At 45.5% G+C, this 15993-nt stretch overlaps 1 protein-coding gene and 1 non-coding gene across 7 annotated transcripts in view; both read right to left on the minus strand.

Moving 5' to 3' along the window:
• Positions 1 to 15993, minus strand: part of MYOF (myoferlin) — a 142565-nt gene that overhangs the window by 7136 nt on the left and 119436 nt on the right. For 5 of the 6 annotated variants that reach the window (XM_049103616.1, XM_049103615.1, XM_025466545.3 and 2 more), the window contains 8 exons: positions 14315 to 14470; positions 13762 to 13853; positions 10308 to 10478; positions 9581 to 9729; positions 7374 to 7513; positions 5121 to 5209; positions 4937 to 5032; positions 1243 to 1384 (listed from right to left, as the gene is read on the minus strand). In XM_049103616.1, the coding sequence (XP_048959573.1) occupies positions 1243 to 1384; positions 4937 to 5032; positions 5121 to 5209; positions 7374 to 7513; positions 9581 to 9729; positions 10308 to 10478; positions 13762 to 13853; positions 14315 to 14470 (1035 nt within the window). Of the gene's footprint in view, positions 1 to 1242; positions 1385 to 4936; positions 5033 to 5120; positions 5210 to 7373; positions 7514 to 9580; positions 9730 to 10307; positions 10479 to 13761; positions 13854 to 14314; positions 14471 to 15993 lie in introns of those variants that run through there. The other variant, XR_007406922.1, reaches the window with a different exon arrangement.
• LOC112672654 (U4 spliceosomal RNA) lies at positions 3177 to 3319 on the minus strand. Its single transcript, XR_003144397.1, has one exon. It is a non-coding gene; the product is annotated as a U4 spliceosomal RNA (small nuclear RNA).

The following is a 15993-nucleotide window of genomic DNA, read 5'->3' on the forward strand; positions in this document are numbered from 1 at the left end:
CCTGACCCTAAATCCCTCTCTTCCTCACCAGTCTGCCTCACCATCTGGAAGTGTGCATGATTCGACATCAGCTTGAGCCTCTGTGTCTCTAGAAAGGGCCCTTTGAAGGCATTTATCTTGCTTGGCACAGAAAAGTGCTCCCTACACCAGCGGAGGGTAGAGTCTGGTGAGGTGGGACATGAAGCAGGTGCATTTTGATCAGGGGTGGGGAGGGGATCTATAAAAGACATCTGTTATGATTGCCTGCTCAGATTTCCGCCCCCTTTTGGGGAAGAAAGCATCCAGATTTTCCTTGGGGACTCTCTTCCAGTCCATGCAGTTTGGGAAGAAGTGACACTCTTCCTGATTCTAGAGCTGGGCCCATTAGAGCACTGCCTCCCCAGGTCCACACTGGTTGGCTCAGGGTTGGGAACGTGACCCTACACAGACAGAGACTCTGAGGCCCGACGCCACAGCTCTGGTTGGCACCACCAGGACTTAGTTCTTCTCTTTCTGCTGAGGTTGCTAGGAGGGCAGGAGGTGGGCTGGGGCTGCTGGTGGCCATCTTGCTTCACCAGGGAATGCGGTCCACGGGAGAAGGCAAGACGGGGGTGGAGAAAGTGAGAGGAATTCCTAAAGACATCAGTTCAACCTGGGATCCAACGTTCCTAAGCTAGCCAGCCCTGGACTTTTTAGTAATGTGAACCAATAAATCACTTTTTTAGTATAAGCCAATTTGAGTTGAGTTCTGTAACTAGAGTCTTAACTAATTAAGACCATGAGGGCCATGAACCTTCATGGAAGTGCTTCTGGAGGAGGTAAAGCAGATGCTGAGGTTTAATAAAGAAGGTAAAAGGGAAATTTCACCTACTTTAATATTTTGCCTCTTTTTGGCTAATGAGTCAAACAGTTCTGCTTATCATGGGAAGAAATCAGTCTCTCTGTGACATAAAAACCCACTGGGCTTACTGCATATATTAACACAAGACCCTCAGGTCTACCCTTTACTAGATCTTTCACCCAGCTGCCAACATGTTAGGGAAGGACAACTGTGTTCTTGATACTTCCTAATTGCACAAATAGCTGTCTTAGTTTTGTGACCCTGGGTAAGTATGTGTACCTCTGTGGGTCTCAGATTCCCCATCTGCATCAAGAGGGAGCTGGACTCATAACCTTAGAAGCACGGAACAGCTCCTATAGCCCCCGTATCTGTTAAAGCAGACCCATGACACCCACTTCCCATGGGCATAAAGCAGAGCTCACTTTTTTAGCAACGATACAGAGTTGTTCAGCTGGGAGGTAGTCAAATGGGAAAACAAATCTCCAGTTAAAATTCCCTTCCCCGTCCAAGGACCTGTAATGGACATCTGTTTTCTGTTTGTTTTCTTCATTGCCAGGAATCCAGCTGAAAAGCAGAAGCAAACAGACTTAGCCTCATGTGATTGACAAGTAATCTAGCCGCAAAATTGTGCAGTGATTAGGGGAGTGAAGGGCAAGAGAATTAATGCACTTTTCTTGGGCAGGTTCCAGTTATCTACGGAGCTGGGGGTGATTTATGAAGGGGAGGCGCTCTGTTGCATCCAACACCGGTTGTAGCCAAATAAAACATAATTTCTCTAAAACCAAAGCAGGAAACCCTTTAGACTTCAGTTAATGGGGATAAGGTGACATTTTCTGGAAAATATCAACAACTTAGCTTCTATTTTGGGAATGCTGAAGCTTGCTGGCTATGATGCTAGTCTTCCTAACTATAACTCATCAGTGTCTGTCATCACTGCTGATAGGCTTAATGAATATGAGTTAGTTCAAAATTTTAGCATTTCCTCTTCTACATTTTACTTAAGCAAACAAAACAGGCACGACTCAAGTAATCTTACAGCTTCCTTTTTTTTATTATTCTTAAATTCACTATGATCACATTAATGAGACTAGCAAGAGAGATGTAAGCTGTTATTTCCATGTGCATATTTATGAAAACTCATTTCCATAAACAATTTAACATCTTAACTTTTGACATTTGGAAAGTTTTCTGTGGCTTGTGCCTGGCATGTAATAGGTCTGTTGAAGGAATGAATGAACGTGCAGGGGAAGAAGTTGTCACATCTGCCTGCTATTGGGAAGGGGCCCGTTGAGGAACCAGGGGAGTGCTGGATTTTAGACTGATAAGGTGGCAGAGTGCATAGTCCTCCCCACTGATGGCCTGTGAGAATCACACTTCACACTGCAATCAACTGTGGAGTTAAAAAAAAAAAATACTGATGCTTGGATGACCTTGCCCCCAGTAGAGATTCTTAGTAGGAGGCAGGCGTGGCTATGAACTCACTCTGCCACTTACCATTCTGGGCTTCCTCTCCCATCTGTAAATAAGATTAACAATATGTGCTCCCTTCCCTTAGTCAATATGAAGCCAGAACGGGCGCTCATGGCTTAGAAGGGCCAGAATGGGAAGGGGGAAATCCTTAACTGTGTTACTGATCATCTGTCATGAATCAGGTACTCAGCATGCCTTATTTTATTCTTCCCAACAATTATATAACTGGTCCATTTTACAGATGAGGAAACTGAGGTCCAGACAGAAATAGCTAAGTTCCACAAGGTCACATAGCCAGTAACAGACAGAATTAAGTATTAAGAATTATGAAGCCCTGGATGGGCTGACTCCAAAGTCCAGGCCTATTATTCTGCTTTATGGGACCATGGAGACTAGAAAGTCGCATGCTAACATTAGATCCTATTATTAGTGGTGGTATTAATATCAATCAACCACACAACAGTTGCACTTTTTGCTAGTTGACTACTGACTAGCTAGATTCATTGAAAGATTCATCTTTATCCACTTTTAAGCTTGCTGAAGAGAGATCACACTCTTTGGCTAGGCCCTCAGTGACTTCATTTCCTGACAACATCAATGCCCCAAAGTGCCACCATCCTCCTTGCCTAGACCGCTCACCCCTTGAAGCTCTTCCCTCTCTTTTTTTCCTGAGTCTTTTCATATTTAATTCTAAATATGAACCTTTTCACATTTTTATTTCAAAACAAATTAAACAACTACCCTATGAATTTATGTACACATATGTATAATTTTGTATGTATCCAATATGTGAAGGGTCATAGCTGTTCATTATTCTGTGGTAGACAGTAAATATTATGTGTATTAGGGTTAGTAATACACTATCTGTATTAGCATGCGGTGGTGCATAATTCATTTTTCACATATAGTATTTAGATTTTAATTCCAAATAGGATGTGGTACTTTAGGTGGTGCTTTTATTCTTTCAATTAGCAATAATCGCGCCTCGGATAAACCTCATTGGCTACGATACTGCCACTGCGCAAAGCTGCTTTTATTCTTTGATTAGAGTTTTCTCTCAGTCCAGTATTTCTTGAGTTTGTTTCTCTGATTTGAAAAAAAAAAAAATAATGCTTATGACAGTCAAATAAATTTGCATATATATAATTAGCCAGGATTAGTTTTCCTTGGGGAATGGTAATAAGATCCTGAAATGAGAAAGAATAATGAAGAACTTGATGAAACATTCCCTGTTTACAGTGAACCCAAATGATAGTAATTATGTCTTCAACAAAGTTTTGATTGAAGGCCACTTGGGATCATAAGTGAAACTTTGTTATCACTTTATGAATATATTAAATTTCAACAAATCTTATCTTTTACATATCAAAGAACCAAACCTGGTCCATGTGGAATAGTAATAATACTAGCTAACACTTACACAGCGTGATAGTTCTTTTCTGTGTCAGTGTGACTGGCCATGGAGTGCCCAGGTTACAGATTATTCTGGGTGTGTCTTGTGAGGGTGATTCTGGATAAGATTAGAATCTGAATTGGTGGACTCAGTGAAGTAGAGTCCCTCCCCAGTGTGGGTGGGCCTTATCTAATCTGTTGAAGGCCTGAATAGGATAAGAGGCAGAAGGAGGAGTCAGTCTAAACTACCCCACTGGCTTTCCTGAGTCTCCAACTTGCACCTGTTGGAATCATGGGACTTCTCAGCCTCCATAATCATGTGTGCTAAGTCCTTATAATAAATTTCCCTCTCTATCTTTCTGATTCTTCCCCTCCCTCTACACACACACACACACACACAACTTGTTCTGACTCTCTGGGGAACCCTAATACACATAGTATTTACTATCTCCCAGGCACTGTCCTAAATGCTTTCAGTAACTCAATATTCTGAATATCAGAGCAGCGAGTACTATCTTTTTTTTTTTTTTTAGCAAGTACTATCTTTATCTGCATTTTACAGATGGATAACAGTGAGTTTACTACTTGCCCAGCTAGTAGGGAAAGTATCAGGATTTCAGTCCAGGTAGTTTGGCTCCAGAATCTGGCATTTGCATCACTATGCCATTCTGTACTTGACATCTTTGATCGGGGCATAACAAGAAACTAACATCAACATGGATTATTTGGAATTGAATGATACAAATAACAGAATAACAGAACTTTACATGTTGGATGTAGGCATTCTGTAAATGTTGGTGGAATCAAAGATTTTTTTGGACATATGCTAATGTTTCCTCTTTTCCATGGACATTAGCTGCTGATAATAAAATATATACAAACTGAAATTTTAAAAGCCTTACTTGTGTTTCTAGTTACTCAAGATATCAAAAAGGAATAAAAATGAACTGCAGGACTAAAAAGAAATAACAAGTCTGCTAATAAACTGAACCAACTTTAAAAGAAAAATGTAAAATTTTTATTGGCTCTAATAGCCATTAGATACCTCTGCTTATAAACAAGATCCATACAGATTTCTCTTTTTCCCTTCATCTTGCTGGAGCTTCCTGAGCACACTACATTAATGGAATGAAATAGCTTCACCTGACCAAGAATCCTAGAGAGGATACGTTGAATGATGGTGACTCACGAAGGAGAGAGTCTGTTTCATTCCTTCTTTGTCAAAGGCAAACTAGCCTGGGATGCTAACCTTACCCTTTGACATAGATGTCACTCATTTCCTCTCCTGTGATGCTCTTCTCATCCAAGAGAACGTCCTTGGTATTCCAGATGATCACACGCAGGTAGTATCTGAAAGGAGCACATTTTGAAGGTGTTTTTTTCTCTGGTCCGGCACCAAGACCCTAGTCTAATATAGCAGGGTCTTAAGATTACTTACTTTTTAGCTTTCCTGGGGGTGATGTTGAAAGGAGGGCCTGGTGGCCCCAAACTCTTAGGGAAAACATCCACCCACATCTGAAGTTTCCCCTACATCATTCAAAAATGAAAAAAAATATTAAGTTGTATTATGAGTGGTAGAGTCTGTAACTTTTTTTCACATTTTCTAGGTGAAACTGTTTATTCAGGCCTGCTAATGTATTAATGCATATGGAAAGTGAAAAAGTAGAGTAGAAGAGCAAACCAAGATAAATCATCTATCTTCAATGTCATTTAGGCCATGCACTTCCCACTCTCACCAGGAGTCTCCGATGGCTGTGTGTGCCCATCTCTATTATAGTCTGAATGTCCCCCAGCTAATAAAAAGAGGGCTTCCCATCGCGGACACAACCCCAGAACACGCATGCACGCACACACACACACACACACACACATGCTCCTGTACCCTCTTACAATGACTTGAAAGTTGCGTCCTTCACTCAGAACTCTATTTATCATATTGCCTGCTTGTTATCAGTCCTGATTTTGTGACACACAGGGTTTTCTCCACTTACCTCCAGATAGAAAATAAAAATAATGTAAAATGGTATTTAATTTGTAAAAGAGAGGCTTACAACATGGTACTTCCAAGGAGAGATCCAGAAAACTACAAGAACATTACTGTTCCCCAAAGTTGAGGAATCCCTGCCATGGCTGGCTAGTGTCCACCACCTGGGAGGAGGCTCGCAGGAAGGGGAGAAGTGAAAGTCTAAATGACACTTGTGGTGTCATCTTGGTGAGGTCCCGCTCAGGTCTTCCATTGCCATGACCAGGGCCATCTATCTGACTAGAATGTTCTTCCAGACATGCCAGGAATGCCATTAACAAACCATATCAACCGTATGAACCAACTTAAATTCCCCAAACTGTTCTTGGATGTTATGTAGACTCTGCCTTCAGGCTGGTCTTTAAGGTTACCAAGGAAACCAGATTGGCTTCCTAGCACACAGTGATCCAAATGAGTTAACTGGAACTCTTGAAAAAGGACATATCTTTCTCTGGTCCTGACTCTCCTCTAACTAATCTCTAGGGCTCCAGGTTCTATAATATATCAGGCACCATGCAGAACGTGAGGCATCTGGGTATCTCCTAAGGCCCAGTCACAGTCTGTCCAGTTCAGTAGGTAGAATTGATGGGGGGTGGGAAGTAGAAGGGAGGGGTGGATTTGGAGGGAGAAATCTTCCTCACTTTGTAATTTCTTAAGACTTTATCCAATTGAGGGGTGGAAGGGGAGAGCGGAGGAGGAATGGGCTCTTTGAGAGAAGGAATAAATAAGAAAATGAAAATGTGGAACAGAATAAAAGCAAGAAATGAGGGACAAAATAAACTAGTAAGCCCAGGCCACTTGCCACTCTCTAAACATTTTAGAGAGAAGCTCATCCACAGTTGTGTGGTCATTGTTGCCAATATTTGCACTTATTCAATTAATACTACTTTAAGTGTGATTTTCTAGCACCTGTAGTAGAACACCTCCGGCTACTTGTTAAAACTCAGATTCTGCCCCCACCCCCACCCCACCTTGGACCTACTGGATCTGAACGACTGCAGGTGCGGCCAGGAGTCTTCCTTGGAACAAGCTTCCTCGCGGGTCATTCTGGCCTTTGCCACGTCTCTCCTCGCTTCTCTGGAAACTGCTTCCCAGCTCCTGGGAACTGAGCCTCCCCTATCACTATCCACGTGGTCCCTGTGATGAGCCATCTCGTGTCCTGTGGTCTCAGGCAGCAGCAGCTCACCCAGGTGGGGCCAAGCCCAGTGCTCCCCAGGCACTGTCTGCCTGGCTGCTGCTCAGCAGTCCAGCAGGGTGGCTGGGTGGGCAAGTTGGGGCAACCAGTCCTTTCCATGTTTGGAAGTAGCTGGGGCTACATTATAACATAAAAACCTTAGAAACGGCCCACAGTATTCTGACTTTCACGTAGAAAGGTGATCAAAGGAAGAGAGCCCAGACTAACGGAGATTGAGAGAGAGAAACAGACAAGAGACAGGGAGAGAGCTTGTTCAGAGTCATGGTCACCCTCTTGTCTGGATTTAGTGAGTTACCCAGAAATTCTTAGAATAAATTCCCCTTTGGGATAAAGCTAATCTAAGCTGCCTTTCTATTTCTTGTGTATCTAAAAGTGTCCAAAAGAGACAAAAGAGGCAAATCTGGGTCAGCTCTTGCCACTGTGTTTGTGTTTGGGATGTGGATGATGGGTCTTCAGAGGGACAGCTATTTTACCTGGGAAATGTTGGGCTGGAAGGTGCTGTGCAAAGTCCTCGTTTCCACATGCTCGGGGACCAGCCCCTGAGTCCTGAGGATGTGAAGGGCCAGACGCTCATCGGGGGCCCCGAGGTGCTGGTGCAGGATTTTGTTGGCTTCTGGAATGGAGAGTGGCATTGAAACAGGGAGGGGCATCTGCAAACAGTTCAGCCAGATTGCCCTTAGGAGCATGTAGCCCTTCATCCCAGAAGGGCAGTGCCAGTGTGCAAACTTGGGTTTGTGAATGAGTCATTGAGAAAAGTCACTCTTGGCCATGGGCCCTGCCCCAACCAGGCTCACACCTGACTTGGGGGCTGCCAATAGCAAAGGGACCAGAACACAGTGAGTGAGAGCAGCCTGTATTTACTTTTGTGGCAGGAGCTCACAGCCAGATTCTATTTCCCAGCTTCCCTTGCAGTTAGGTGTGGCCACACAACCTAGTTGGGCTTGAATTACATTAGGTAGAAGTTGAATTACATAGGTAGAAGTGACATGTGTGTCACATCTAGACCTGGCACAGAAAGCCCTCTCATGAGAGAGATTCTATGTGCTGTTCCCTTTTGGGCGCAGAAGAAACAGCAATGTTAGGTGCCTGAGTTCAAGAACAGAGCTGCAAGATGGAAGGGCCTGAGTCCATGAAGCATTGCTGCCCATTGGAATACCTACTGTGAGCTTCTGAGAAATAAACTTCTATTGTTTTAAGCCACTGACATGTGGAAGTTTAATTGTTACAGTAGCTAGCATCACTGTGGCATTTTCAAATCAGCCCTCAATTTCTCTGACAGAGAGGTGGAGTTCTCTGTCCTCTTCCTTTGAATCTGGAGACATATCTGATCACTGAAGTGCAGAGAAAGAATGCTGTGTGACTTCTCATGCCACATAGCTTCTGGTTGGTCCTCTTGGGATGCTTGCTCTGAGGGAAGCCATCCACCATGTAGGGAGCATGAGTCTCTGGTGATCGCCCTTTTGGAAAGGACTGAGGAGGTGTTCTGATCATTATTAGCCCCAGGCAAGAGCCAGCATCAACTGCCGGCCATGTGTGCGAGGCATCCTGGACACCCAGCTCGGTCAAACCTTTGCATAGCTATAGCTCTCCCCCGCCCCAACATCTGACAGCAACCAACCACATGAGCTAGTCAGGTGAGAACTGCCCAGTGAGCCCTTCCTGAATTCCTACCCGCAAAACTGTGGGCAAAACAAAATAGATGTTTTTCAGCCGCTAAGTTTTGGGGTGATTTGTTAGGTAACAAGAGTAACTGGAATGAGCCTTATGACTGAGACAGTTTGGGGGGAGTTGTTTATTTGAGGGGTATTCTTAACCATGACGCCATGTTACTTGCCAGTTGATTCCCAATCCCTTTCGCAAGTTCTTATGTTGACAGCAGCATCAACATTTCCTAAGCATCTAATCATTCCTGATATTGACTAAGTCCTCTTCAAATGGAAGGACAAAATACAGTTTCTTGCAATGTCAAGAATAAACAGTTGAGGATCAGGGAAGCACCTTTACTCCCATGTGTCTGTATTTGGCCTTCTCTGGATATCCTGTCCACCCTCCAAGGCAAGCTCCACTGCCACCCACTCGCGGAAGCCCTCTCTCCCTACAAAACACTGAATTACATCACAGCTCTTAGGCTCTATTAAGCTTATTTCAGGCTTTGTCATAGCGCAGCTAGATGGCTATGTGTCAGGACAGAGTGTATTATAAATTACTGCTGGAGAAAGAGCAAGACCCCAAGCTCAGACATGAGCCAGATGTGAACTCAGAAGATTCTTCAAACCAACCCCCTGCATCCCTGAGCCTTCTCAGAGAAGGGCTGGAAGAATGATGGAAGAAGACTGGATGAGAAATTCTTGCATTACCACCTGAGCACTTTTGAGCTTAATTATGAGCTAAACATGCATTACATAGAAATTACTAGAACTTTGTGTTCAAAGCTCAAATGGCTACGACCAAAAGGGCAAGTAAAACATAAGACAGACAAGAAAATGTGTGCACTTTGACACTTGACAAGACAGCAAAACCTGGTATAATGGGGCTTTTGTTAGATAGTCCTGTGTGTGGAGTCTCCTGTGGTATAATTAGGGCACTACTCTGTCCATCCCCCCCTCCAGAGCGGGGCCCCGCAATATAGATAGGTTGCTACACTTTGTAACCAGCTTGCAGTCTATGGTTATGCACTTACCAAATTCATCCAAACTGTAGTCTCGCCCTCCATATCTGATTCTATTTCCATCTTCAGAAAGGATGGGTGGTGGGAAGCCTTTGAACCTGGCTACATTTTGAAGCAACTGAGTTGGTCTCAGTTGATCTCGCCAGGTGTTAACTCCAGAACTGTAAATAACATTCCACACTCAGAGTTACTCCAGGGCACAGAGGTTCTTCTTAGATTGACACACATATACACTTACAGGTGTGTCCATGTAATGAGGGAACAGGGAATGTGCTCTACCCTTTGGCTTTTGCCTAGAAATCTATTTCAGACCTAAAATCCACAGTTAGGTTGGCCTCAGCCAACTCATCCTTTCCCTGCCCGCCCACCCCTGAATTTCCACCTCCACAAAAATGACAGGTTTGTCTACATACTGTAATCACAATAGGCAAGTTCATAAAGTAGAAATTGCAGGCTGTATCTCATTAGACACTATGGGAATATGCCAAATAGCACTTAGGGAAAGAGGGACATCACAAAATTGATCAGGAGTGGGGGGAGGCGGGGGCATTGCCCTGGAGTTGAGTAATGCTCTGGCCCTATTCTCCCAAAGATAATCCTATTATTAAAAACAGTATGTATCTGACTCAAATGAGGAGTGGCTCACAGAAGGCAGGCACTGAAGTAGAGAACCAAGGCGTGCCCATATATTAATGTTGGATGGAGAAAATTGTCTACATTTATGGCCAAAGCAACTTACACACAGTACTGCTCAGGTATGCCGCAGTGAGACCCAAACCGGGAAAGGAATCGGTTTTCCAGATCAATAATTGTTTCTCCCACCTTTTCATCACGGGTAAAGGTGTCGTAGTCATAGACAGAAATTTTCAGATCTTTTTCTTGAGGTAAGTAGCAGCTCAGTTCATACATTCTAAATCAACAAACGCAAAGTTAGAATCTCCATGATTCTATCCAGGTCCCTCAAAAAAAAAAAAAAAAAATCAGGGCTTTGTGCAGAGAATCCCTGGGTGGAGGTTATGGCTGCTGGAGAACATGGTGCCTGGGCCAGCCAGGTGGGTGGCAGTGGGTGGGGGCACTTGGCAGCAGCACATGTTAGTAATAAGAACAATGCAAGGTTATATGCTTGCTCAGGGGAAGAGCACGGCTTTCAATACCTATGTGTGAACCCTGAGGTATTGATCCTAGCTTACTAGCTGTGGGACCCTAGGCCACTTATTTACCCTTTCTGTGTTCAGTTTTCTCATCTGTAAAATAGTGACAGTAATACCTACCATCTCCTGGGGTTGTAAGGGTCAGGCGGAGCAGTGTTTAGAAAGCATTCGGCATGACTGCATGGCTGAAAACCCAGGAGCTATGATAATACTAGTGATTAATTATAATATTATTAACATTATTATCACATGCATATTAACTGGGGCACCCAGGCATCTCTGCCCAGTTGGGAGTTTAAAGACGCAGCACCCTGATTTACAGCCTTCTCTCTGTGCCCCTACTACGTGCCCCCTGCCTCAACAGAGACCACTGCCCACGGAACATCCTTGACTGCCCCATAAGAGCACCAGGGAGGGGCGTGGTGAGTGGTGTGCCCCAACACATGTGATGTGCAAGGTGCCGAGAAGGCTCAATCCCTCCACCTAGGCCTTCTGGTCTGCCGTTACTTCTTAAAGGCTTTTCTATAGAGTTCATATTGAACTGCAAACACATCTCAGATTCTTGTGGCAGGTGAGCAGTTTCTGAAAGGATGATAAACGGAATGGCATAAGCTCTGGATGGGTGAGGTTTGGTCTTTGCACCATCCACAGAGGTATGGGTCCCATAGTAGGTGCTCCATAAATTTGGTGAAGGCAAAGTGTGAGAGGCCTCTCCCATCCCTCCTCTCCCCAGGCCTCCTCCCTTCTCCTTGCACTCTGGTGTGTGGACTAGTTCCTGCCCCCAAAGCCAGGAATGTTAATCCATCTGAGCAGAAGGGTGTGAACCACTGGGGCCCTGGAAGCAAACTTCTCAGGGGCTTCTCTAGATGGCTGTGGCCAGGAAGGGGCAGGGAGAGGCAGGTAGCCACATGAGAAAAGGCGAATGAATCATGACCATACATGAAGCCCTGTATCTACACATGCCCCATAATATCACATTTTTAGAACTGGATTCTAAACTAGAATATATGATGTGTCCTTTGAGAAAAATAATTCTTTGGTCAAATATGGTTGAGAACCACTGCTTTTGGAGTCCCTCTGGTCAAACTAAAGGCTCTGAGAAGTCCTGCAGTCATCTCCAACCTGAGTGTCTTGGTTTGATGAAGGAATACTTTTTTCTTAGAATACCAATTAACATTCTATAGAAGACATACATTCTGTTGAATTCTGATCTGGATGTTGCTATGATGTGACAAGAATATGCTGAATGATGGCTGAGCACATAGGAAAGGTTGCTTCTTTCTGAATTCCTATCGTAGAACCCCTCAGGGTCTCTGCTGAGAAGAAAGTCACCCCCCTAAGACCGAGCCAGGGACCAACAGCCATCCAAGAGGCTGCAAAGCCAACATCTCCTTGGGGAGGAGAGAATCTGCATATACACCAGGCATGGATTGGCTTGGCAGAGCCTGACAGCATCACTTCCTCCCAGGGTGTCTCTGAGCAAGACTTTTCCTGCCACTTAAGCCTGTGCTTGGCTCCTCTGAGACATGCAATACAGACAGGGCCGTCTTTCTCCCATAAAAGCTGGCTTTCCCCTGCTTCCCTGTCTCCCTCACATGGAGCCCTCCTTCCTGCCCTGCGTGCCTTTTCCTGTCTAGACCTCAGGGCTGGATCAGCGGAAGAAAAGGAAAATGATCATATTGCCGTGCCAGAGGATTACTTCCATTCCCTGGCCCCAGCACGCAGCTTTGGGGTGTGCAGCAGAGGTGTGTGTGTGTGTGTGTGTGTGCGCGTGCGTGCACACTTGCATGCACACAGGAGAGAATGCATAAGGACACAAACCAACAAACATGAGTAGAAAAGGAGAGGATGGGTAAGATAATAAAGCCAGTAACTAAACTATAGGCTACACATCAAATAAGAACAAAGTATTCTCCCGTTTGGCAAGGTTCTGGGAAATAACAGCAGAAAGAACATTTCTTCTACACATGATGGCTTTGCCATGAAGCATTATGAAGGGTGTTGGAAAGGCCTGGGGCTTGGTCAGGAATTACTACCTAAATCTTGGCCCTAGCATGGACTAGCTCTGTCGACAGATTTCTGGCACTGTGTTTCCCTCATTCGTAATGTGGGGCTGCTGACCTTGGCCCTGCCCTGCTGATAGGCTGGACATGGACATGAAAATGACATGGTGGCAGCCACTGAGAGCCTAGTGTGGATACCACACAGCCCCTGAGGTCGGGTGGCCTGGGTGCGCATCCCGAGTCTGCCTTTTACCAGCCAAGCACATGAGGTACTGGTTCACCATATGCCTCAGTTTCTTCTGTTATCAAATGGGGATGAACAATTGCATCTCAAAGTTGTGACATTTTTGAGATGTTTCACATAAACGGCTCAGCAGAGTGCGTGCACTCAGTTAAAAGTTCAGCAAATATTAGCTATCATTAAATGTGGATGCAGTTTGTAACTAAACAATATGGGTCCCATTTAGAGGTGACCTGGATTTGCCTTTCCCTAGAGGAGGATCTCTTTCCCTTGATGAGATCAGTGTGACAGCCCAGAAACAAGTCTAAAGTGGCAACAATGAAGAAACGACAGCTTTTTCAAGAGTCTTGAGGAACAGAAGGCATCTTACCCCCTCCTCAGCTTTGCCAACAAGGTCATTAATACATGGAAAAGGTGGAATCAGAATGTCCCCGAGGACAGGGCCCAGACTGGATTCAGGGAGAGAGAATGAACACGTTGCTACAGGGAAGCACTCTGCTTGTCCTCCTCGCCTAGAGCTCGCAAACTTCCTGGACTTCTGGGGTTCGTGCCATCCCTCCCCCAGCCCCCCTGCTCCCTCGACCTCCCTGACTCAGAGCAAATTTCTCTCAGAGAAGCCCATCTCGTGACTTGGCTTTATTTTCCTCATGGTACTTACTACCTGCTCTGCTGCTTAGAATATCTGTCTAAGTCATGGTCACAGTTTCAGAGCCTAGAACAGTGCTTGGCACACGTCACATCCTTACCAGCTAAGCCATGAGAAATGAATGACAGAAAACGTTTAGAAATGTTCGTTACCTGCCGAAAACTGGGTTGAGGGTGTTGGGGATATAGTGGTCTCGATCTTCTATTACTTTTTTGCCCAGTGTTATTTTTATATAAGGGTCACACTGCGGAGACAAAACAGATGGCATGCTATGTCACCATGGGGTGCAAGTTCAAGGCGGTTTCTGGGACTCAGGTGAGCCTCCACACCCACAGTGATGAAAAGCTGGTGGCTGTGGCACTCGCACCTCGGCCGAGGTCTGAGCAACGTGCCCCTGTGGGCGGCACACAGCCAGCTGCCTTCAGAGAAGTGGCATGGGGTGAAAAGGTAGAGGCAGGGAGGAGGGACCCAGCAAATCTTGAGGTCACATCTGTAAAATGAGAAGCATGAACCAGAGGATTCAAAGCCCCTTCAAGCTCTCAGATAAATCCCCTTTGGGACAATCCCCCCGAATACATTGTTTGGATAGAGTATCTTTCCTCTAGTGAGATAACAGACGCCCCAAAAGAAAGAACATGACAATTATTGTGGCTGATGACTGTAATTATCTTGCTACAGAAGAAGGCCCCACACCCAAACTCTTACCAGGCCATTGTTGTCCTGGGGCTGGAGCTCTAAGCCTCGAACAATGTAAATCCTAACCGTGCATTCCTGTGGGACGCTGTCAGGTAATTCCCGAAACTGCCTGGGAGGGGCCGGCACGCTGGGGTCATCCGGCAGAGAGTAGATTCTAAAGGAGCCCTAAGAGAAAGACACACAGATGTCCTCCCAAGGACCATGGTAGTCTGGGCAGAAAGTTCCTGCCTTCCCGACCGTGTACACTTCAGGGCAGCCACAGGGGCCATGGGGTTGGGTCACGAGGGCTGCCTTTTGGGAAAGAAACAATGTCTATTACACTTTGCCTAATTCCAGTGGGGAGTGTGAAATGATGATAAAGTAATTATTGAACTGATCATAGAGGAGAGAAAGGGCAGGGCGAAGCAGGGAGACCAGGCACAGATCTGGGCAAGTGTTGGATCGGTACGGTGGCAAAAGAGGTGGTGAGGAGTGAAACTGCACATGTTCTGAAGGTAGGAATAAACGTGATTATCTTTTAAACCCAGTAAAGTACAAAGGATGATTACCTTTTCTGGCGTCACCCCAGTAAGCCTCCCAGCCCCCAGGAAAGCTCCTGTTCATCCCTCAGGTCTCAACTAAAAAGTGTCACCTCTTCCAGGAAAGCTCCCTGATTGGGTTGGATACGTCTCCTAACTTGCTCTTCTAACCTGCCCTCACCCCTGTTGCAGCACTGACCTCTGCCTCTACTTGTCTATTTATTGTCTGCATTCTTCATGAGACTGGGAGCTTCCTGAGGGTGGGAATTATGTCTTGCTCATCACTCTGTCTCCAAGACCTAACACATGGCTAGGCATGTCGCCGGGGTACAATAAGTGTTTTTTTGAATGAGGGAGCCATCAGGCCAGCTTGACATGCCATATACTTTATCCTGAAACCAGCACTCAAGTTGGATTCAAACCATGTAGGTCTTAGTTCCAGCTACACTCATTCAGCAAAGCAGTGTGAAGTAAGCACTGATTGTACTATGTGCCAGGTATTGGGAATCCCAAAAGAAGCTCAAGGAACCCAGTCTGGCACAGGGATGTGAAATAGGCTGGACTCTCAGGCCTTCTTGGATTGCTTGCTGGGAAGCTACAGGATGTTGAGAGTATGGCTAGGGTAGAATGCCCTGATAGGTTAGTGACATCTGCTATTGGAAAGGATTAGGAAGTAGCACCACCGCTGCCTGGATTTGCCACCTGCAATCAGAGGGTGGGGCCATAACGAAAGCCCATACGTGCAATGTGAAAGGTGCTTTAATGGTGGCTGGAACCAGACCTGTGGGAGCCTGGAGCAGGAGTGAGTCAATCCGCCAGAAGCAATCAGGGAACACTTCACAAAGAATGTGACACTTGAGCTGGCCTTGAAAGGGATGAGTAGGAGTTTGTCCAACCACAAAGAGGAAGGCAGAAGAGCCTGTCCCAAGGCTCTGAGTTGTGAGAGGACAAGGTGTGTCTGGGGCTTGGGAGAGGTCCTGAGCGGCAGGGCGTGGGGGCCTGGGAGCTGAGTGGCTTGTGAAAGTCCAGCTCCGCCTCAGGAAGGAGTGGAGACTTGAGCCCTGGAAACCCAACATCTTTCAGTAGTTAAGAAACAGGATTAGATTTGGCTGCATGGGGGAATAAACTAGAGTGGACAGAAAGGTGGTGAGGACGAGAGATCTGGAGGCT

This window comes from Canis lupus, chromosome 28 (assembly GCF_003254725.2).
Source record: "Canis lupus dingo isolate Sandy chromosome 28, ASM325472v2, whole genome shotgun sequence".
Classification (NCBI taxonomy): Eukaryota; Metazoa; Chordata; class Mammalia; order Carnivora; family Canidae; genus Canis; species Canis lupus.